The 23,094-nt window shown below is 54.6% G+C and overlaps 2 protein-coding genes across 2 annotated transcripts in view; one reads left to right on the forward strand and one right to left on the reverse strand.

Annotated features, from left to right (window-relative positions):
- Positions 1–1,293, forward strand: part of LOC105816102 — a 24,287-nt gene extending 22,994 nt beyond the window's left edge. Inside the window, exons 3-4 of the mRNA XM_012651430.1 lie at positions 583–727; positions 1,115–1,293. Of these exons, the coding sequence (XP_012506884.1) occupies positions 583–727; positions 1,115–1,163 (194 nt within the window). The 3' untranslated portion in view covers positions 1,164–1,293. The remainder of the gene's footprint in view (positions 1–582; positions 728–1,114) is intronic.
- A 408-nt stretch (positions 1,294–1,701) lies between these two features.
- Positions 1,702–22,668, reverse strand: ADCY6 (adenylate cyclase 6). Its single transcript, XM_012654123.1, has 22 exons — positions 22,606–22,668; positions 17,037–17,898; positions 12,888–13,037; positions 12,373–12,494; positions 12,168–12,279; positions 11,870–11,997; positions 11,190–11,348; positions 10,971–11,112; positions 10,728–10,856; positions 10,442–10,467; positions 10,058–10,205; positions 9,724–9,821; positions 9,467–9,554; positions 9,177–9,293; positions 8,776–8,934; positions 8,320–8,498; positions 7,065–7,100; positions 6,849–6,978; positions 6,271–6,534; positions 5,308–5,512; positions 4,427–4,551; positions 1,702–4,210 (listed from the first exon to the last, which is right to left on the reverse strand). The coding sequence occupies exons 2-22, from the start codon at positions 17,895–17,897 to the stop codon at positions 4,085–4,087; spliced, it is 3,504 nt and encodes a 1,167-aa protein (XP_012509577.1). The 5' UTR covers position 17,898; positions 22,606–22,668; the 3' UTR covers positions 1,702–4,084.
- Between the last annotated feature and the right edge of the window lie 426 nt (positions 22,669–23,094).

Below are 23,094 nucleotides of genomic sequence, written 5' to 3' on the forward strand. Positions count from 1 at the left end.
ATACACAAACTGTATACTGGTAGAGTTAGATTTATCCATATAAATATTTTTCACTGTAGGTGAGTCTGATATTATTTTAAAATTTTAAAAACATTATCATCTAGAACATGATGGGCACTTGACAAATGATATCTATTAGCAGTATCTAAATGTGAAGTGGTATCATTTTTAAGTTTCAGAGAATTACCTGCAGTGAGCAAAGGAAGGCATTATTTCAAAGCGGAGGGAAGGTAATGAGGACGATTAGCGCAAAAAAAGAAAAATAATGAATCAGTGGACCCCATCTTACACATTTCCCAAGTGGGTTGACCACTTGTTTTTCCACCATCTTGGCATTTGAGGAAAGCTCTTTTGGAGATGGGCTAACTAGCAGCAGAAGAACCAAGACTGATTCATCTGGCCATGAAGGGTGTGAGGTACTAGAATCTGGAAGTGAAGCAGGGTGTGGTGACCACGTTCCCAGGACCTCTCAGTACCTGGTCAGGCCCAGTTGCTGGGCTAGGCTTTTGCTGTCCTGAGGCAGAAAAGTGAGCAGAGACCTTGAAGGAATTCAGTAACCTGCCCTTCCCCCAACCCATTCAGTCCCCAATCAGGTCTTCAGAGTCCCCTTGACTGATGCTCAGAACTTCAGCTTCTGGCGGTCCCATGAACCAGGAGTGCGTCCAGAGGAAACCATGCCATGGATCTGGAGCCCACGCCACTGTCTCATAAAAAGCCCAATGACCAGGTTAGGCTGGGAGAGGTTAGGCTGGGGACACTAAGGGAAGTACTCCCTTCCCTCACTTAAATCCTTAGAGACTGTTTGATCTCTGCTGTTTGGGAATAGGAGAGATGTGGGTCTTACTAGAGAAAACCGGCCCCAGAATCTGGGCAGTGGTGGCATTCAAAGGAGTTAAAGACTTGTCCTTATCTTTGTGTATGACAAGTGCCTATGGTATTCCTGTGGGAGTGTGGGGATATTTCCTCTCCCCCCACCTCTGCACCCCTCCAGTCACCATCCATTGGCAGTAGCCCTGCCCTTTCTGCCCTGAGGCAGTCTTGGCAACTATTTTTAAGGACCTCTCTCCCTGCAGCCTGGCCTGGCTGAATCTGAGACCCTCTCTCTCCTTTCCAGGTTTAAGGATCACTCTATTCTCAATGACAGAACTGTCAGTCTTTACTGAGGAGGATATGGTGGCAGACGGACAAGATGAACTATGGAAGGAGTGCAGAGGGGGAAGGAGGGAGAAGGTGCTGCTTCAGATGGATGACTAATGGGAGGGCTCAAGAAGGCAAAGTAAACAGACTGGACTAGAAGTCACTTGTGTGCGCTGAGTGGGAGCAGGAGGGTGGTATTCTAATGCCCAGTTTCCTTTGAAAGCAGATGTGTAAGAGATTCCTGAAGGAGCCAGACCTCAGTGTGAGAGGTTTGAGAGGGCTCAAAGCACTGGAGGGACAACCACAGGGGTCTTGACTTCACATGGCAGGGGTCAAAGTAACAAATGTGGGAAGACACACCAGTCCTCATGATGCTGAAAAGCCTAGGGTAGTCTTGTTCTCTGAAGACCCTGCATCTTCACCTTGGCAGGGAGAAAGCCACAGGAAGCCCTCTGACCACAGACGAGAAGCCCACAGAGCCCTGAGCAGGAGGTTGCCTCCTGTACCAGGCTCTGCCACTTCTGACGCAACCCAGGGCCCAGAACAGCTGCAGAGAACAGGGAATTTTACAAAGAGTTTGATTTTATTGGTATTTAAATATATTAAATATTTCACTGAAATACATGGTACAACATCCTCCCCCCACCCCCACAGTGGTTACATTATAAAACCAAAGCCCATGGCCTCCCATCCTGACTCCTTCACCAACTGGTGAGGAAAGGGGCAATGGTAGCCAAGAGAAGGGCATGGCTGGCACTGTGGTATGGGGAGCCAGGGTGTGGACAGGTCCCTCCCAGCTGGCAAGAAGCAGAGACGAGTCACCCAAGATCTTCCCACTCTGGTCTACTTACACCCTCACCCCTACCCCATGGCACCAAGCAGTCCCTTCCTTTCCAGGGTTATGGCCAGGGACAGGGGAGTGAACTTTCTGTCTGGACCAACTAGTCTTTTCCCCTCTTTCTGCCTCAGCTAATGAAGTGCCTGATGGCGCTTTTGACTGATGCATGAAGATCCCCCAAGGCAGGAAGTACTGAGCAAAAAACAAGGCCTCTGCAGGTAGCTGGCATCAGAAGGGGATGTGGAAAGGTAAACCCACTGCCTGCCCCTTCCACTTCCGAAACCCAGTGACTCTGGGGACTCTGCCCTCTGCCTCTCTGTCACTTCCAAGACAAAGTGATCTTCAAGCAAAATTGAGGCTAGTGCCTTTGGCTTAAATAGGTACAGATAGAGAAACCAAGGCACCAACTAATTCAGGCCAGAGTCAAGGAGGTTGCAGGGAAAGGGGTAAAAAGGCAAGGATAGGAAGGGAATCTAGAGTTCAACCTCCTAACCCTTCTCCCAGCCCATGCAGGCTTCACAGGGGTTGGGGAGCCGGGAACATGCTAGACTCAGGCTGAAGGCTAGGGAAAGCCAAGTTTAAGGTTCCCCAGCCCCATCCCCTAGTACCAATATCAGGGTCCTCAGAGGGATCCCATGCTACCCTAGTCCCAAAGCATACCACATCCCAGGACACTATCTGGGGAACCCAGGAAATTCCTGAGCCTCTGCCCACCAAAGCCCATACATACAGTTCAAGTGCATGGAGCACTGGGGCTCAAGCAGGCGCTTGGGTCCCTGCCACAGGCAGGAAGACAGTCATGCTGCACATGTGGTGGCCCCCAGACGGCACTTAGGGATTTGGCACAAAGAGGACTCCTTTCCCGAGCCACCCTCCTTTTGCTACCACACCCCATCCCACTCCTGTGCAACCTGGGCATCTCTACATCCCTTGAAATAGAAACCCTGCCTTATTCCCAGAAGACAGAGGCCCACAGGAGAGAGGCAACCTGGGGTGGAGAGCTGAGGAGCAGGAGCACAAGGACACACAAAGACCTGGAAAACAGATATGCACACAAAGACCAACATGCACACACAGTTACATAAACACACAGGCCCTCCCCAGTGCTAGAGACTTGGGAGGACAGGTTTGGGATCAGGGTCATCTTCCTCCATGCCCTGACCCTTTTCTATTTGGCAACAGAAGGGGTAGAGATGCTGCATGCCCCCTTGCCAGCAGACAGCAAGAGAGTGCTGAAGCAGAGTGACCTGATCCTGACCCCCGTTGGGGTCCTCAGATCATAGTCTGGCACCACCCATGCCCTGGCTGGCCTGCTTCTTGGCACCTGCAGGTGGACTTCCAACTCCTAACATCCCTACACACATGCTTGCTTGCTGCTGGGCATTTTCACAGTACCAATGAGGCCAGACACCCTGTTCCCTGGACCGTGCAGGAACTGAGGCTAAATCTGAGCTATCAGAAGTCCCTTTGTTCCCCTTTGGGGACAGATCATGGGACTAGGATTTGGCAAATGGAAACATTCCCCTGAAATATGGACACAGCTGGGTCCCCAGAGCATCTCCCTCCTCTGCGCTGTGCCTAGGAGGAGGACCTGGCTGGAATGGGGAGGTGCCCAGGACCAGTGCTGGGGCTGCAGGCATAGCAAAGGCAAGCATGGAATAGGCACTCCTCATGCCTGCCCCCCAGACTTTGTATAAAATATTCCCAGGAAAAAGAGGGAAACGAAGGGCCCAGCCCTGAACCTGTTGCCCAGACAGACAAGGAAAGGACAGGAATGGCAAGCTGCCGTTTTAATCTCTCAGGCAGGAGGGCTCCCCTGCCACTGCTGCTGCCCCCTCCCCTGTTCCCAAAAGCTGGAAGAAAGAAGAGGGAACAGCCCTACCCCAATTAAAAAAAGAAAGTCACTTGCATAATCCTCTTGGTGTATCCCCTTGTTCACCAGCCTGAGGGCAGACGAGCATGGTCCAAGCACAGCCTGCTGAGGTGTTCCCTTTTGCAGTCAGCAGGGTCTAGAGGCTCAGTGCCCCCTGCCACAGCTCCACCCAGTGAGTACAGAGTCCACTCAATGCCCGCCTTGGTCCCTTCAGCTGAATTTGTGGCTGGGCCCTGCTAACTGCTAGGACCCCCATTGAGGAAGTAGGTGGTCATCTCCCCCTTGCCCTTCACCTTGACCACCCCTCGACACTCCAGCTGGTAGCCCTTGGCAGCTAGAACCTGGTACAGGTCCGTGGTCACCTGGGGGAGCGGGAGGGGAGCCTGCTTAGCCTGGAATCCCTTCTGCTGCATTTGCAGGGGCCCACGGGTTCTCTAGTCAGGCTAGCTCCCCTCCCCCAATCCCTGCCCCACCAACCACAGAACACTGCCACCCTATCCCCTGTCCTAGCAGACTGCAGAGACCTGAGGAAGCCCTCTGGACATACTTCACCCAGCCCCTGCTCACATCCCCCTCACCTGGATTCGGTCAGGGACCCCCGTACTGTCCATACGGCTAGAGACATTCACTGTGTTCCCCCAGATGTCATACTGTGGCTTCCGAGCCCCGATGACGCCTGCCACAACTGGGCCCATGTTCAACCCTGAGGTGGGGAGAACAAGAGATTGAGATTAGTGGATGCTTCAGGGTCAACCCAGGTAGTCATCCCACCTCCTGGCACCTTTAGAAGGACCCAGAGAAAAAAATGGAAAAAGGACAAGTCTGCCAGTTATAAACAACGGAGCATCAGCATCAGCTGAGGAGCTCCCCTGAGTCAAGACAGCTGTGCTATAACAGTATCTGTGCCAACCACTCTAAGCATTTCACATTGTTTCATCCTCTCAACACCTCTAAAAGGTAGGTATTATTGTCCCCATTTTACAGATAAGATACCTGTAGCTTAGAGAAGTAAGATGACTTACTAAATAAGCCAGTAAATGGAATAGCCATAACTCCAGAACCCATGCTATTAATCACTCGCATCCACCAGTTCATCTGAGAGGAAGCACCTTTCACCAGACTGGCCATAGATAAGGACACAAGTATTGAAGTTTAGATAAACCTGGTTTCGAATCCCAGCTCAGCTACTAACTAGTTGTTTGACCTTGGGTGAGTTATTAATCTCTCTGAGAAGTCAGTCTCTCTATCTGTAAAAGGGGATAATAATGTGAAGACTAAGATGTGCTCAAAAATGTCTAGGACAGTGCCTGATGATCTCTGTTCTAAATATCAGACTCGGTACAGGAGGTGAGAGGGAAGAAACCCCACAGGAGTGCTGATGCAGAATCTGCGATCCCATCCCTCATCTTCACCCAGAGAGGGTACTGGGAAAACCTGCCAAGCAACCAGGCCCTCTCACCAATCTTCATCTGGAAGTTGTTGAAGGAGTGCTCGTTGATGTGCTTCATCTGCTCCATGAGCCGCATGGCGTAGTCGGCGAGGGCAGTGATGTGGGAGCGGCCCACCTGATCATAGGTGCTGGCGTTCAGCCCAGAGGCAGCCATGTAGGTGCTACCAATCGTCTTGATCTTCTCCAGCTGCCGGAACCGCTCCTCACTAATGATCTGGACAGCACAAGGGGACCCGGCTGTTGAGATGAGCCCAACCCCTACCCTGCCCCAGTGCCCATTCCCTGCCATGCCTTGGCTCCCTTCCCCACTTCCCTGTCTCAAGGGCCCCCTTTCCAGATGCTGCTCTCAGGGCTGGACTGAGGAGCCAGGAAAACAGGCAGGCTAGGATCCCTGGCCAGGACTTGGGCACACAGCTTCAGTCAACTGCACTAGCTCACTCAGAACACAGAACCACAGAAAGGATGTTAAGTATCAATTATTCCAACCCTCACCTTTTGGGAAACTGAGTCCCAGGGTGAGCAAGTGACTTCCCTCCAAAACAGTGAATGGCCCATTCCTGACCTGGATATTCCAGACACTTCCTCACATTTTGCTCCCAGTTTCTCTAGTCAGAGGACCATCTTGCTTGTTTGGTCTCATGGAGCTCTGTCAATAGACTACTGCTGCCTTCTTCAATGACATCCACCTGATACCTATCCTGTCCCCCCCCAAAGATCCTCATGTTCTCTTTTGCTCCTCAGTGATGATGGCCCTGCCCCACTGGGCCTGACCCCCTTGCTGCCTCTGATGCCTTCCTGGGTTCCTGTCCCAGCCTCCACCAGACCTACCCTTACCCCTACCCTTGACATCTCTGGGTCCCATCAAATCTCCCTTTCTCCTCCCAGTCCACCTGCCCCTTCCAATCCTGGCCTTCTCTCCTTGCAAAGTTCTCTCCACTCTCTGTCAGCACCAGCCGACGACTGGACAAGTACCTCATCAAAGTCAGCGATGATTTCATTGAGCAGCCGCAGGCACTCGACGCCCTCGTTGTTTGCCTCTAGTTCCACATAGAACTCCGAGAAGTTGGCAATGGACGCAAACATAACAGCCACACACTCACACGACTGATAGTAGAGCTCATCATTTCGGCGCTCCCGGGCCAGGAAGTGGGCGGCCACGTCCTTAGGCAGGATGTTATGCAGCAGGCGCCGGTTGTATGCCTGGAGCTCCTCCATCTCCTCCTTCTCCCCTGTTGCCTGTGGACACCACACCCATCACCCATTGCCCAACATTCACAAAGGGTGGATGCCGTGGCCAAGGCTTGGGTGGGCATCAGAGGGAATCACGTGGAGGAAGAAAGGCACGGACAGATGAGGCCTAAAGAACAGGCAAAGGGGTGAAGGAGTGGGTACAGGATAGGGCACAGGGTAAGTATGGGCACAGAGAAGGCATGGAACCAGGCTGGGCTTAGGGTGGCCTGAGCCTTAGCTAGCTAGCAAGAGGTGAGTTTCTGGCTTGGCCCAGGCTCTGCCCCTAGGTTCCCTCGTCCCCCAAAGGCCCACCCAGTCACCTGCAGTTTCCAGAGAAAGTCCAAGCGGGCAGTTGACTCCACCTGCTGGGCATGCAGATACAGCGCCAGTGCAAACACCAGCAGAATCACAGGGGTCATATACTTGAGTGCCACCCTCCCTGCAGCTGGGCTGAGGGTAAGCAGAGACATGCTTGTTATCTGAAGGTGGCGTCTGGCAGCCCTCCCCTTTGCTGCTGCAGAGCCCTCCTCACTTACCAGTCCAGCCCATTGAAGGTCTCATTGGAAGAAGCCCTGGCAGGAAGATACAAGAGACAAAGTTTCCTGGGTTGCCGGGTGGAGGCGTGGAAGGGGAGACAGAGACTGCATTTACTGAGCACATACCGTAAGTCAGGCATTGGGCCAGCGGTTTTACTTATATCAATCTACTCATTAAGAGCGGAGGTTAAGAAAACCTCTACTCTTTTTTTTTTTTTTTTTGAGACAGAGTCTCACTGTGTTGCCCGGGCTAGAGTGCCGTGGCATCATCCTAGCTCACAGCAACCTCAAACTCCTGGGCTCAAGCGATCCTCCTGCCTCAGCCTCCCGCGTAGCTGGGACTACAGGCATGCGCCACCATGCCTGGCTAATTTTTTCTATATATTTTTAGTTGTCCAATTAATTTCTTTCTAATTTTAGTAGAGACGGGGTCTCGCTCTTGCTCAGGCTGGTTTCGAACTGCTGAGCTCAAACAATCCGCCCGCCTCGGCCTCCCAGAGAGCTAGGATTACAGGCGTGAGCCACCGCGCCCAGCCAGAAAACCTCTACTCTTAGTGGCTCCTCCACATACCAGCTATGTGACCTGAGACAAGTTGCTTAACTCTCTAACCCTCAGTTTCCTCATCAGTAAAACAAGGATCAGATCTAAATAACACGTGTAAAAGGCTTAGCACAGTGCCTGGCATACTAAGCCTTCAGTAAATGTTAGTTACTATAATCTTTACAACTACCTTGTCATGTAGGTGGTATTGCCATTTTGCAGATGAGTAAATTGAGGCTCAGGGAAGTTAACTCACCTGTCCAAGGTCACACAGCTAATGAGCAGCAGAGCAGGGCTTCAAACCCAGCAGACTCCAGAGGCTACCACAAAAAGCTATGGCCATATATCACAGGGGTGGGGTTTTGCAGAGAAAAAGCCAGTGTGGTGTCCCAGGCAAGGCCCTCAAGCAGAAGTCAGAAGTTTTGGTTCCTAGCCAGAGCTCTGCCACCAAGATGTGTGACCTACAGGCGGTTTAAGCCAGTGACTATAAAAGCACCATACAAATGCAAGAGGGAATTTTTTTTTTTTTTTTTTTAATGTCTAGCCTAAAGACAGGGATTTCCCAGGACTGGAGTTTCCTTGGGGAAACTATCTGGGGTCATGTGCTGGGAGCTCGTCCATCTCCTCCCTTTCCCCCACAGGTGAGTTGTGGCATTTCAAGGGCATAAGGGCAAAGGCTCCCAGGGGTATTAAAGGGCCTGAGAATAAACTCACAAGCCATGGACGCCAAGCAGTAGGTCATAGTTGTCAAAGATGGTAGCTGGGGGACCCAGCAGAAGCAGCACCAAATAGATGAGCCCCAAGACAAAGATCATGGCCAACTTCCCGATGCTGCTGATGTGCAGGAAGACAGAGCTGGCCAAGAGACTCAGCAGCATGTTCCCGACGAAATACTGGGGGGGATGGCAGAGGCAGCGTTGGGGGAGGGCAGAGACCATGGCACCCTGGCAGGGAGAGCCCTGCACTCCCCTGCCTGACCTAGCCTCCCCTCCATGACCCTTGAACCCCAAAATCTTTCATCCTCCATGCCCAGCCCCTACACCACACCAGGATCTGTGGTTACTCCTAGACTTGGAGACTCTGATGATTTCCTAGGTCCCCAGGACCTGGCACAGGAGGGCCAATAGCTGTGCCAGGACACCCGCCCCTGCCTGAACACTGCTTGGACACCTCAGGGAAGCTGCAGGTGGGTGCGGTGCCCTCACACAGGGGAGCATCCAGGCCCAGAGAGTAATTGAGCTGCTGCAGGTGGCAGGCAGTGATGTCGGCAGGTGTTAAATTCAGCATCCGCGCTGCACAGGTCCGTATGGGGGTGTGGTTACAGGTGTACTGCAAAAGTCAGCAGGTATATCACAGTAACCAAGAAGGGGAAGGGTTACAAGGTTCATGCCCAGGTACCCCAGAGGCCAAAGTTCTCACTCAGGGATGACAAGAGGTGGAGAGAACAAGGGGGGGAGAGAATGAGGTGCTCCCTGGGGGCAAAAATGTGTCTTACTCCTATCTGTGTCCCCAGTACCCAGATCAGTACTTGGCACAGAGCAGAGGTAGGAGAATTCCCACCAGCTCCTTACCATGTTGGCAATGGCAGAGGTGAACACAAGCAGGACTGAAAAGATGCCAACTGCAGTGCTGTGTGCCCGCGAGCGGACGATGCTGCGGGACAGACGTTGCAGGGCCTTAGGAAACAGCTGGAGGCAGCAAAAGACCGAGAGTCGGAGGTTGTATTGGCCGAGGAGGAAGGCCAACCAGGGACAGGGCCCAGCAGGAGAGGCGTGCCCTTCTCCTCCCTCTCCCCATGGGACCCCTCCTTGCCCTAGCCCAGCCTGCCCTCCCCAACAGCCCCGGAAGGCCCCCTACATACAGAACCACAGGAGTACACGGCGCAGGTCAGCACAGTGATGAGCAGCAGCAGGAAGATGCTGGCATAGATCCCAAGCATCAGGGTGGAGCTGGGGCAGAACAGGGCCAGGGAAGACTTTTAACCCTGAGCATCCTTGTCCCACCCTCCAGAACAGGCAGGGGTGCAGGTTCCAGGGACTGTGGGTTTGTGGGGGTGTTTAGGAAGCTTCTGGGAAGTGGAGAAGAGAGAAGCTGAGTGGGGAAGGGCAGGGCTCTCACTGTGGGAAGACGAGGAGCTGGATGAAGCAGATGAAGCAGAAGACCAACAGGGCACAGGCGACATAGGCTCCAAAGCGGGGATCCACCTTCCGCGAGTACTGAGGGAGAGGAGGCCAAGCTGGGTGCTGGGCCTTGCCCTGGGGGAGTCAGGTGGCAAGGGCAGGGGACTGCCAGGGGCCTCAGTGGGGAGAAGTCGTTGGCCCAATTGATGTGAATCCCTACCCTGCTCTGTGGTCCTCTCCTCATTGCCCAGAAATATCTCCTGCTCCCTCATCTGTGCTCAGCCTTCCCTGCCTCCCCGCAGCCCATCCTTCTGCCCTTGTAACCCCCAAACCTTCTTCTCCAGATCCTCTCTCTGGAAGGTGAGCAGGAACCGGCGCACGTGGTCCTTGCGCAGCTGATCAATGCTGCGGGCATCAATGGCACGGCCCAGGAACTCGTCCACCTCATCCTCAGGGTTCAGGGCGTCCTGGGCGCCCCGGCTGAGGGCAAGGGACATGGCTTCACCAGGTGCATAAGCGTGACCACGTGAGAAGCGATGAGGAAGGAAGGGCATGGGCAGCACCCAAGGGAGGAAGGGAGAGCTGGGGCCGTGGCTCATGTTCCCACACAACACCTCTAAGGTCCAGGCAAGAGGGGATCCCGGCTTCCCGCAGCCCTATGCCAGGGTACAAGTGCCTCCCCCTCTTTTCAGCCCCTCCCCAGTAAACTGACTTACTTGTCTTTGCTGGAGTCATCGATGCCCTGGAGAAAGGGACAGCGTGTGAGAGAGGTGGAGGGCCCCAGCCTTCAGCCTGCAGTCCCTCCCCTGCCCCAACACTGTGCTGGGGGTGTCTCCACCATATACTTTGAGGAATTTGGGACCCCTGGGATGAGACTGTCCCTTCTGCCCCCACACCAGAAAGTATACATGGAGACAGCAACCAGAACACGAAAGGAAAGGGACAGAGTGTCAAGGGAGACAAGGAAATGGGGCCTAGGTCCTGGTGCTGAGGGCCCCTCACCATCTGGCGGAAAGCCTTGGAGTCCTTGGTCCGGGAGAAGGCGCGGTCAGGCACCCAGCGTGGCATCAGCCCTTCCATAGAGTTGGCCCGTGTCCGCTGCAGCTTGGCCAGCATGGCCTTCTCCTCTTTCTGCATCAGCAGCATAGGTACAGGCTCAGAGGAGGGGCCCGAGGCCTTTGCCTGCTTTCTTCATTTGTCCCTCTCCCTGCCTGCCCCTCCCCCAGGCCCTGCCCAGGCCCTGACCCGTTTCTGGCTGGCACCCAGGATAAGGAAGGTCTCAATGTGCTGCTCCTTGAGGTATGCATTGCGCTCGCCGCCACGGCCTGGCTCCACCTCGTAGTCCCCGTTCAGGTACTGCAGCGTGGCCCGAGTGATGTGGATTCGGCTGTGTGGGGCCAGCAGGGTGAGACCCTGGCTTTCCCACCTCGCTCCCATCCCCACCACCTGGGCTCCTCCACTCACCCGGCCCGGCCCCCTGCCTCCATGTGGTTGGCCAGGGTCACGTCGTTGGACCACACATCAAACTGCCATTTCCGCAGGCCAAGGACACCACAGTGCACGCGCCCACTGTGGATGCCCACGCGCATGTTGACATTCACACCTGTCACCTCACGAACCAGCCTGGGAGGATGCAGCTCTGGATAAGCTCCTGGCACTCTTCCCCTCCCCCAGCTCAGAGCCTAGGCCCTTCGCTCCCCTTGGCACCCAGTGGGCAAGGACAGACCCAGATGCAGGGAACATGAACACAGCCTTAGATGGACATGGGCAAAGGCTACATGGGGCTCCAGAACAAATGTCTGAGAACTATGTTTGTCAGCAGGGGCCCAGCAGCAACTTGTGGAACTGAGCTAGGAGGAGGAATCACTGCTCTCACCTCCAGCCTGCACAGCTGGCGTTCTCTCTAGCCCCAGTCCCCCACCACCCCAGCGCCCCCTGCCCCACCCAGGCTGGCTGGTGTGTAAGTGTGCACATGGGTCTTTGCTTAGGCTGGAGAAAAATCCATTCCCTTCCCCAGTGACAGACAGATCTCAAAGACAGAGAAACAGCCAAGACAGAGGAAAATTCCTGAGGACACATTAAATAGTAGGAGCAGCCTAGGGCACCGATAGTTCCAGGAAGGCTGGGATTGGGGCACTGCTTACGAGATGGCCTCGATCATGTCCACCCCCATCTCCACACAGCAGTGGGCATGGTCTGCCCGCGCCTCCGGCAGCCCTGACACACAGTAGTAACAGTCCCCTAAGATCTTGATCCTCAGGCAGTGGTTTTCCTGAAAGGAAAAGAGTTGGAGGGAAGAGTCACCTTTATTCTCTCACCCTCCCAGCCTGCCTGGCCCACCACCCTGTCTGCAGACTCTATCTGCCCCACACCCTCAGCTGTCACCAGCAAAGCTATGCTCTTACCATGGTCAGCACCACCCCCAAACCCCAGCACCCTCACCGCAGCCAGCTTGTCAAACCGGGCAAAGAGCTCATTCAGGGTCATGACCAGCTCCTGTGCAGTGCACTGGGATGCCAGGCTGGTGAAGCCTTCAATGTCTGCAAACAGGATGCTGTAGATGACAACAGAGGATGGATGGGCCATATAGCCCTCAAAGACTCCCAGATCCCCCACCCCTCTTGGCTTCCTGCCACCCCCACCCTACCTGACGTTGTCATGCTTCTGGATGTAGATCTTGTGGAACATCATGTCTTCTTTTTTTGTGTTGATGTCTTCTTTCATCTCCATGGCAACGTGCTGGGGCAACACCGACAGCAGCAGCCGCTCCTAGACCGAAGGGTTCCAACAGGGCATCACTGTCCTCTTGGCTTCACATTTCAATACCTCCTGGTCCCTCCACATCCCCAGAGCCCTCCCAGACTTCTCTGGAGACGTGAGCTTCCCTTCTGGACTGTGCACCCTCCCCCATTAAAGCTCTCTGCACACATACATCCCAGCCCTCCCTGACCACTCCCCACTGAGCCTCCAGATGTACTCCTGTCTATTCTTTCGCATCCCTCAGACAGGACAGAATCCCAGTGTCACAGGGCCTCTGCGATGCACAATCTAGGGGAACCATTCACATTGTGTTCCACAGAGTTGGACAAGGCTGCAGATCCAAGCTACAAGTTATTTAGGGGTAAGGTTGGGGGAGGCCTTGTCGGGGAAAGCAGCCCCCACCTGCTGCCGATTCTCATGCTGCAGGTGCAGCCGGGCCTGGATGTAACCGCGGGTCTCCTGAAAGGCCTGGCGCTGAGACACCTCAGCGGGGTAGTGTGTGCAGATGCCAATGACGTTGGTGCAGAGGAACAGCAGCACATTGGCACCAAGCTGCAGGAAGGTGTCAGAGGAGACAGGTGACCACCCACACACACACATACGCATACATGCACGCAGCTTGCTATGCTCTCTATGGATGCGTGCCTTTGGGAAGGAAGCCAGAGTTCTGCACTCTGAAAGTCCCCAAGCCGTCCCTGCCCTTGCAATGTTACCCACAGGGCTTTCTGCCTGGATCACTCCAAGACTAGAAATGAGATCTTTTCACAGCTGCTGGAAGCAGAAGCACCAGCTAGGGCCAGGTAGATCATGGGGCCCAGCCCCACAAACAACCCAGACAAAAGACAAATGCTGCTCCTTCTGCACATGGTTCTCCTTAAGGACAGCACCCAGGTGACCTGAGCTCTATGCCCTCCTGTAAGTGACCCAGGACAAGTCACTTCATCTCTCTGGGCCTCTGTTTGCTCATCTATAACCCAAAGAGCAGGGATAAGATCTCTAAAGTCCCTCCCTTCCCTGATATAACTTATTATTTTTTAAATTTTTTTTCTCTAAACAAAGTCGTTGAGACCTGATATAACTTAATAACAATAATTGGGCCGGGCGCGGTGGCTCACGTATGTAATCCTAGCTCTCTGGGAGGCCGAGGTGGGCGGATTGTTTGAGCTCAGGAGTTCGAAACCAGCCTGAGCAAGAGCGAGACCCCGTCTCTACTAAAAATAGAAAGAAATGAATTGGACAACTAAAAATATATAGAAAAAAAATTAGCCGGGCATGGTGGCGCATGCCTGTAGTCCCAGCTACTCGGGAGGCTGAGGCAGGAGGATCCCTTGAGCCCAGGAGTTTGAGGTTGCTGTGAGCAAGGATGACGCCACGGCACTCTAGCCTGGGCAACACAGTGAGACTCTGTCTCAAAAATATATATATATATATATAACAATAATTACTATTCTTATTGTTATGGTAGCTAGTTTGTTGTTGGCTGCCTACAATGTGCCAGGATTCTATGAGTGCCTTCTGTACGTTGTCTAATATCTTTCTTACAACTCCATGAAATAAGTAACAATATTCCATTTTAAAGGTGAAGGACTCAGGCAGAGAGAAACTAAGTAACTTGCCCAAGATCACACAGCTGGTAGTGGCTGGTGTGAGACTTGAGTCCAGCAGGATCAGACTCCAAAGCCTATGTCCTAATCCTGATGTATGGTGTTTCCCAGGTTTCCAATATTCCAACTCACTCCATTGACAAGCTCTTGAGGCCCAGCCTCAGAGCCAGGCTGGAGAGTCATCAATTCTACTGACGCGAAGAACCCTCCCTAACTGGGGTTGGGGTCCACCATGCCCTGGTTTGACCACCCCGCCAGGTATAACTCCCCCCAACCATCAGCCTCACCAAGCCCCCTGTCTAGGGCCCCCACCCTAGGGGTGTTCAGCCCCCAGTTATCATCAGTATTGGCCAGAAAGCAAGTCTAAGGAAGATGGCCTCAGTGTTTCCGGAAACTCAGGAGTTAACCCGACACTTGCAGCTCTACCCCAGAGTTGGATAAGGCAGCTCCGGTTTGGGTAGAAGGGAGGGAAAGAGCATTACCTAGAAGCCAGGGGTTCTGGGCTCTGCCCTGAACCAGAACTAGTCCTGCAAACTTGGGCAGGTCGCTTAATCTTTGGGACCTCAGTTTCCTCTTGGGTAAAATTGAGGGTTAGGTCTGGCTAACCATGTCCAGCTCTGATCCTCTAGGATGGGCCTCCCAGCTTCCCTTCCCAGTCCAGCTCAGAGGCCCTGGACCGACTAGGCTGAGCTCCCCCTTCCAGCAGCAGGGGTGAAGAGGGGGGCACGCTATGTCCCTTAGGGGTTTCTAAGAATAGCCCCCAGTGGGAGAGAAAGAAAGGGGGGCAAACCAGGCAACTTCCCTTCCTGGCCCCAGGAGCCCAAGAGGAAAATGTGAGTCACAGACAAGGGAAGGGGAAGGGGGATGAGAGACTGAAATAACTCTGTATACACACATCCCTATCTAACTGTGAGAAAAAATGGATGCCAGGGGACCACAGGAGACACCAAGCTGGGCCGGGTGTGTCTGAATGAGTGGGCCAGTGGGGGATGAAGACTCCTTCCTATGAGCATGAGCAGGGCTGGCTCTGGGAAGGGCCTGCCCAGGGAGCTGCACAGGAGGCCACAAGCCCCCACGCCATCCAGACACCCACAAGCACAAATGGGCACAGAGAATTTTTCTCAGCTCAGAGGAGGCTGTATGGGCAGCTCTGGCCCCAAGGACTGGTATAGTGGCAGCAGCGACTTTCTCCACCAACCCAAGAATGTGCCTTCCAAGACCCACTGGGTGAGGCTGTAGTCAGGCACCCCTCAGGAGGCAAGAGGCTGGCACAGTCCTGGCCTCCCTGGGGCTATACCCCCCAAATCAGGCACCAGACCTGGCTCTGGGCACCATGCCAGCCGAGGGCAAGAAAGAAATGGCCACCCTATCCCACCCCCTGCCGGCCAGACAAGAAGAAGAAAAGGAGGCAATATCCCTAAGCTCCTTCCCCCCCAGCAGGGCAGTCCAGCCCCAAAGTCCAGCTTGACAGCCAACCTGGAAAAGCAGCTCAGGGGCTAGCAAAGGCAGAAAAGGATCTGGCCCTTTAAGAGGTCTGACAGTGCCTTGTGGGCACGTGCTCCACAAACAAACGGGCTATAAAGTTACTTTTGAAAAGGTACGTTCTGTTCCGGAGCACAGGCTGGGCGGGGAAGGGCATCATGCCAGAGCACCCAGGTTTTCACCCTGGGAGCCCTAGGCAACTTCCTCTCCATGGGTGGGGATAGGGTGGGCTACAGGCCACAAGCCTTTGCCAGGCAAAGGCTAGTCCCTCAAACCTTGACCAAGACAGGACAGCACTCTCTAAAGAAGGGTGCCAACAGATGGCCCATGAGTTGTGCTTACTGCAGCTCCTAAAGGACCAGTCAGGGAAGACATCCTGGTCTCTGCTCCCTGGGCAGGGGGATGACATGAGATGCAGACCCCACCAACTCATGTCTCTCCGAAAGTGACTTCCCAGAAGCCCTCCACTGGGTACCATACCCTACAGCACTCCCCACACCTCCCTGCCCAGATGAGAACACTGCCCTGTTGGGTTCTATTCCACTCTGGGAGAGGGTGGGACCCTCACAGCAACTTCATGAGGTATATACTATTTTTAGCCCTGTTTTACAGACTGGGAAACTAAGGCTGGGAGAGGCAAGGTTAGCTGTCTAAGATCCCGCAGAAAAGAATGCAGCCCATTGGACAACCAGGACTGCCTGCGGCCATGCCCTTATTTTTCACTCCACACAGCACTGCTGGCACCGCCTCACACACTCACAAACCCAGAGGCAGCAGCCGGCACCGGCAGACAACCCCAGGGCAGGGCTGCTAGGCACCTGGTGCCTGGTGTTGAGGAAGAGGGAGGGGGTTGAGATCAGACTCTAAAGCTCTTGTCTTCCATAGTCCAACCTCATTCCAACTACTCCCAGCCCAGGGGAAAACTGACCCAGCTCTTCACCTTTCCTGTCCTCTCAGAAATGGCCTTGGTCCAGAAGAGAGGTGACTCCTCCCTTGCTGACTCCATCCAAAACCTGCTGAATCCCTCCAGATCACCCTCTAAAGCTGCTCTTCCGGGATGGCACCAAGGCCTGAGTCTCGGATGTCAACTTAGGGACAGAGATGCCCAGACATGGACACAGCCTACACAGCCTTCTCTGCCCCACCACGGCCTGGGGCTAAACACCACATCCCTCCAGCCCTACAATATGCCTCTACAGACTGCACTACTGCAGGCTCAGGCCAAAGAGACTGCTGCCCAAGGTGACAGAGTACAGGCTTGGGTCTTGGGGCCATCCCTCCCATCAGCAGTGCCATCTGCCCCAGATCCCAAATGGAGGTGACCCCTGAAACCTGGCTTCTCATCTCTTGCCCCACCTCCCAGATGTAGCCAGATATCCCTGCACCCAGTGTCCACCCGTGACTACCAAGCCCCTTCTCAGTCCCTGCCTGGTGCCCTCCACCCCTACCTTCCCTGACCACCCACCTGCTTCCAGAGGAAGGCATCACCACGGTTGAGTTGCCAGGCCAAGATCAAATGTAGGGTGGAGAGGCCCAGGCCGCTGAGGACGGCGGCTCGCATGCGGATGGGGAGGAGCGTGTAGATGATGTAGACGAAGAACACGGGGCACCAGAGGCCTGCAGAGGGGCTGTGCGGGTTGGCTGCCAGGGCGCCCCCGACCTGCACAGCCGCCAGGATGCCCAGCACCACGTAGCTCACCACCCACATGGAGTCCTGGCGGAAGCTATGTCGGTTACACACCACCATGAGCGCCACGAAGAGGGTGGCGGCGCAGGCCAGCAGGGCCACGTAGGCAGGCTGAGGGCGGGCGGGCGCGGCGTGGAAGGCCAGCAGCACGGCTGTGAGCAGCACGAGCACCGCCATCAGCAGCGTTAGGCTGCTCTGGTTCATCTGGAAGAAGTACCGCTGGTACAGGCGCTCCAGCTTGGCCGAGCGAAACTGCTTCGACCGGAACACCTGCACCAGACGGCGCCAGCAGGATCGGCTGCGTCTGGGCGCCGCGACGGGCGCCACCTCAGCCGTCCCGACCGCCGCCGTCACCTCAGCGTCCTCAAAGCCCAGAGCCACTGCCCGCAGCCCCAGATCCATGCCCTTGCCTGGGCCGCCCCTCCGGATGAAGGCCTCATCCTGCCAGGGGCACCGAGGGGGGGCCACAGGGGTGGGGCTGGGTGGCTCTGCATCCCGCAGGCAGCTCATGTAGCGGGGCGTGCAGAAGCCACTGGCCCGAGTCCCGTGGCGTCGCGGACGCTTCTGCCCATTGCGTTCACCCCAGGCCGTTTTCCGTTCATCCACTTTCGGGACCAGGAGGCCACTAAACCAGGACATGCTGCAGTGAGGAAAGGAATGAGATGGTATTAATTACCACCATTACAGCCACTGCCAACACTAGTAGCTCATTACCTGAGCACTTCCCACTGCCACGCTATGCTTCACACACATCGTCCTCATAAAATTGAGGTAGGCAATGGTATCCCCCTTCAACAGATGAGGGAACCAGCACATAGGGAGGTGGAGAAACTTGCCCAAGATCCAGCATCCACGTAAGTGTGAAAACCAAGATTCTAACCCAGATATGTCTGACCCCAAAGCAGTACACTTGAAAATTCACCTCTTCCCTAAAAGGCACTGATTTCTTGGTGATCACAAACTCAAGTGCCTGTGTCAATGAGCGAAGCAGCCCACAGTTCAAGACAACTAGAAAGAAAGGGTTCACACCCTGAGTCTGGGGCAAGCACCACCCAGCACCAGCCGACTATTGCCCGTGGATCCCACTGGGGCCTGATTTGATTTTTTTCAACAGAAGCTAAAGGAAAACTCTGGGTTTTAATGCAACATCTCCCGATTTTTAAATGTTGGCAACTAATTCACATTTTTCAACACTGCAAGCCAAATAAATCACGTCTGTGGAAATAGTTCTGCCTGTGAGCTGCCAACCAGTGACCTCTGTACAAAAGGGAATCTCTTTCCACATCCTTCCTCATCACACTCACACACAATGCACACTTCACCAAGCTAAATTCAACTTCTCCCTCAGGTCACAGCTTAAATGTACTTCCACAGGGAAGATTTCCCAGCTCCCCACCTGGACTAAGTTTGGTCCCCTTTATCCTCTGGACATTTCCTCCATAGGACCATGGCAATTATACTGAAATCTCCCTTCTTTAATGTGTGTCCCTGCCCCTCTGACTATAAGCTCTGTGAGGGTAGGCATTATATCTACTGTGTTCAGTACTTTATTCCCAGTGCCAAAGACTGGGCCTGGCTTATAGCAGGGACTCATACGTTGAAAAGACAGAGGGAAAGCAGGCACTAGGGCATTGGCATGGGGCAGCTAACATGAAATGATGGCTAATACTGATAACCCTACGGGTCTTCATCTTCCTCACTGTCATGGGCCTCTTGCTATTCCCCACCACACTCGCACAGGCCAGGCAGGGACCCCAGTGCCTGCTGTTCCCTCTGAACAAGAGCTCCTCCAGGTCACAGCCCAAATGTCCCCTTATCAGCAAGGCTTTCCCTAACCATCCTATTAAAATAGTAACCTCCTTTCCTGGGGCTCCCTATCTCTCTTCCTAGCTTTATGCTTTTTTTCTCCACAGCTCTTATCAGCAACTGCCATTCTATATATTGTTCTTATTTGTTCATTGGCTCTTCTAACTAGAATGTCAACTTCATGAGGGCAAGGATTTTGGCCTATTTTGCTCACTGCTATATTCATAACACTTAATAGGATTTCAGTAAATGTCCATTGAGTGCATGGATGGCTATTTGGATGGATGGATGGATGGATGGGTGGGTGGGTGGGAGAGTGGGTGGATGGATTATACTCCCATGCACTTTCTCTGTGCTTTAAACTTTTCAAGGTCTTTTCACATGCCTAATTCCATCTGATCTTCACCAAAACCCTGTAAGGCTGGTCCTTTGGCCTCCTGGGATAAAAAAACAAAAACTGAGGTCCAAGGCAGTTTTATATGGCTGGCCCAAGTTATAGAGATCATGGGTAACCAAATCAGTCCCAGATCCCAGGTTTGCTGGAAAAAGTATCTTGAACTGGGGTGGGAGGACTCCATGACAATACTTTTATTGTGTCTCCTGGCTGAGCCCAGGCCAGGAGAAGATGAGGATGAAAGCACTGTCATCCATCGATGCCTGGGCCCCCACCAAGGCCACACTCCTCCATGCCCATAGGGCACCCTGAGGGGCTCCTTGTATTTAACCTGCCAAGCTAGCAGCACTGACATTTGTATTCACTAGGGGACAAGATGGGACAATACCCAGCACTTGCTACAGATGCCCAGAGAACCAGACGCTCAAGCCAGATGAGCAGCTCTCAAGCTAACACTCAGGGACCCGCAAAGCAGAAGGCAAGCTGGGGACTTCTCTGTGCACCCCCAAACTCCCATTCCTGGGTCACCCTCAGCCAAGTTTTATGAGCATCCCATCTTCTATATCCTACAAAGCAGCATGCCCTTCAACCTCTTAGCATCACCATCTGGGGCCAGGCGCAATGGCTCACGCCTGTAATCCTCGCACTCTGGGAGGCTGAGGCGGGAGGATTGCTTGAGCTCAGGAGTTTGAGACCAGCCTGAGCAACAGCGAGACCCTGTCTCTACTAAAAATAGAAAGAAATTAGACAAACAACTAAAAATAGAAAAAGAATTAGCCAGGCATGGTGGCATGTGCCTGTACTGCCAGCTACCTGGGAGGCTGAGGCAGAAGGATTGCTTGAGTCCAGGAGTTTGAGGTTGTTGTCAGCTAGGCTGACACTACAGCACTCTAGCCCAGGCAAGAGAGTAAGATTCTGTCTCAAAAAAAAAAAAAAAATCACCATCTGGAAGGACAGATCAGGAATATAAGACTTTTGGTCAGCCTGGTATTTGGAAAAGGTCACCAAAGAAAGCTTGGCTCTTCAAAATACTTCATTAGAAGCATCTTTGGCGTAAGACCAGGTTTCAAACCTTAGCAAGATTATTTGCTACTGCACAGCCTTGAACAAGTTATTTAACCTCCCTATGTCAGTTTCTTCATCTGTAAAATGAGGAATAATAATGGTCCTCAGGAAAGAATCTAGTCACACCTGTCATAAAGTACATATTTGATAAATATTCTTTCTTCTCCCCACCCTATAACGCTTGAACCCAAACCTCAGCCAGTGTCCAAGAGATGGAAAAATGAGAAAGTCATGAGCAAGAATATGCATCTCTCTTGCCAGTCAGATGCCTGGTTTTATCAGTCCTGTGTCCTCAGCTGTCAGTCCACAGAGCTGCTGGCGACATAGCCCAGAGCGAGGTTTCCAACCACCCCCCGTGACATTTTGCCTCAGCTTCCTCCCATTTGCCAGTCCCCTGCCTTATTCTTATCTTTCCCCATACCCCACCCTCCAATACACACACCACCACCACCACTGTCCCAGACCTCTGTTCCCAAAGGTCATGTTCCCAGCCCCCTGGAAGCACATCCTAGCATCTGGCTGAGACCCACAGAGGAAGGGACAGACACTGTCCAGGAGAACGCATGACCCTCTCAAGAACACTCTGACCCCCCAGGGGATAGCTTCAGAGCTCTGTAATTGTCCAACTGCAACTATCCCACCCTGGGCTGCACTCCAGGCACTGCCCATCCTGGAGAATTCACCAGGCTCCCAACACTCCTGGCACCCCGTGCCAAACTAGTATAGCAGGGAACAGGGGAGGGCACTGTTCCAAGCCACAAAACTTCTCTGTATGGTCGTCCAACCATCACTATGACCACCTCCCTCTTCCCGAGAGTCCGGCTCCTAAGCCTTGTGCCTCTGACCCTCTCCTCCCCTGAGTCCTGGTCCCTTTGCTCTCACTCTCTCTCTCTCTCTCACATGCACACAGATCTGCTGCTCCAAGCACCTCCTGCTCCCACAGCCAGAGCCATGTCCCATTCAGCCTGGCAGTCTGAAGCCCAGTGCCACCCAGACCTCAAGTCCCTCCCAAACCCTGATCCTTCAGTCTGAAACCAGAGTCTGGAGCAGGCCAAGGCCCAACCCTAAGAATGGATCTGCCCACTGCTTCACCAAACCCTCTTCGTGGCCACCTCCTGTCCATCCCGTCCCCAGGGCCCATCTGCCCCTGCCCTCTTTGGCAAAAGAAAGCTCCAGGGGATTTAAAACGACTTCAGAAAGTTCATGGCAGAAGGCACTGCCCAGGCGGGGCCCAATAGTGCCAACACCACCCACCATACTGGGACGTGGGCCTCAATGCCTCAATTCCCGGCCTTTCCAGATGTAGAGGAGCCTCCCCAGGGCCTGTATGTGTAGGTTCAGCGCCTGCTGCCTCGCCCTCCCTTCCCCAGTCCCCATTCTCCCTAAAGACTACAGAGGGCTCCCAAATCCACCCCAACCAGAAGACCCCCGACCAGGTTCCTCCAGCTCACAAGGGCACTCTGGTAAGGGGAGGGTATGGCAGAAGAGTCTCCCACCGCCCGATTTCACCTCTGGCTCTTCAGTCAGGCCCCAGAACCTGCTCCCTTGCCCACCCTGCAGCAGGCCTTGGGGCAGGGGGGTGCTGACACCACCCCTTCCATTCCAAAGGTTTGGATGAGGGGAGAGAGGGGGGCTCCCGCGGAGGGCATCCCTTCCTCTGCTCAGGCTGCCTCCCTCGCCCCTAAATACAATCACACTCTACCCCAACTCAGACACTCGGAGGCTCACCCCACAGCCCCGCTACAAGCACCTCAGGCCAGCCCCTCCCCCAGTACGCGCCGTTCCCCTCCTCTGGGCAAGCCTGGGACTCGCATCCAGTGGAGGAAGGGAAGCGTGCTGCAGGCGGGGAGGGTGGGGAGCCTCGCGCCCGGACCTTGGAGTCCTCGATCCCATCTCCTCCATGACTTCCTTCTGCCAACCTCAACTGCCTCAGGCTCCCCACGAACACCGTCGAGACTACCCATCCCGGGCGCCCGTGCCACCACCAAAAAACTCGGCGGGAGCCGCGCCGGTGTGTCCCAGCCCCGCGGAGACCCGAGCGCCCCGCGCAGCCACTTCCCCAGCGCTCCCGCCGCGTCTCACCTGCCGGCCAGGGTCGGCGCCTCCCCCGGGCCCCCGCCCCGCCGCCCCCGCGGGCTCCGGCCGGCCGGCCGGCCGTCCCGCGGTCCTTCTCGGTGCCCGCGCGTCCCGGCCGTCCCGCCCGCCGCCCCGCCGTCCGTCCGGCCCTCGCCCCCTCCTTGTTGTCCAGCGCAGCCGCCCTCTACCCCGGATCCAGAAGTCCCCTCCCCGCTGGCTCCCGGACTCCCCGCCTTAAAGGCACAAGCTCCTTTTGTCTGGGCACCCGCTCCTCCTCCCCAGGAGCGGGGGCAGAGTTGCCCACTCGGGCTCCGAGGAATTGGGTAGGGGTGGAGGAGGCCGAAGAATGGGACCCCTCCCTCCGCACGCCCCCTCCTCTCCTCCGGCCGCTTCCTCCCCCAGTCCTGGGAGGACAAGCGGCTACTGTTCTGGGATCCAGACCCAGGGGGTGCGGGGGGGGGGGAGACCGAGCAGTCCGCCCCCCTCCCCTTCTCC

This window comes from Propithecus coquereli, unplaced genomic scaffold, assembly GCF_000956105.1.
Source record: "Propithecus coquereli isolate 6110/MARCELLA unplaced genomic scaffold, Pcoq_1.0 Scaffold111, whole genome shotgun sequence".
Classification (NCBI taxonomy): Eukaryota; Metazoa; Chordata; class Mammalia; order Primates; family Indriidae; genus Propithecus; species Propithecus coquereli.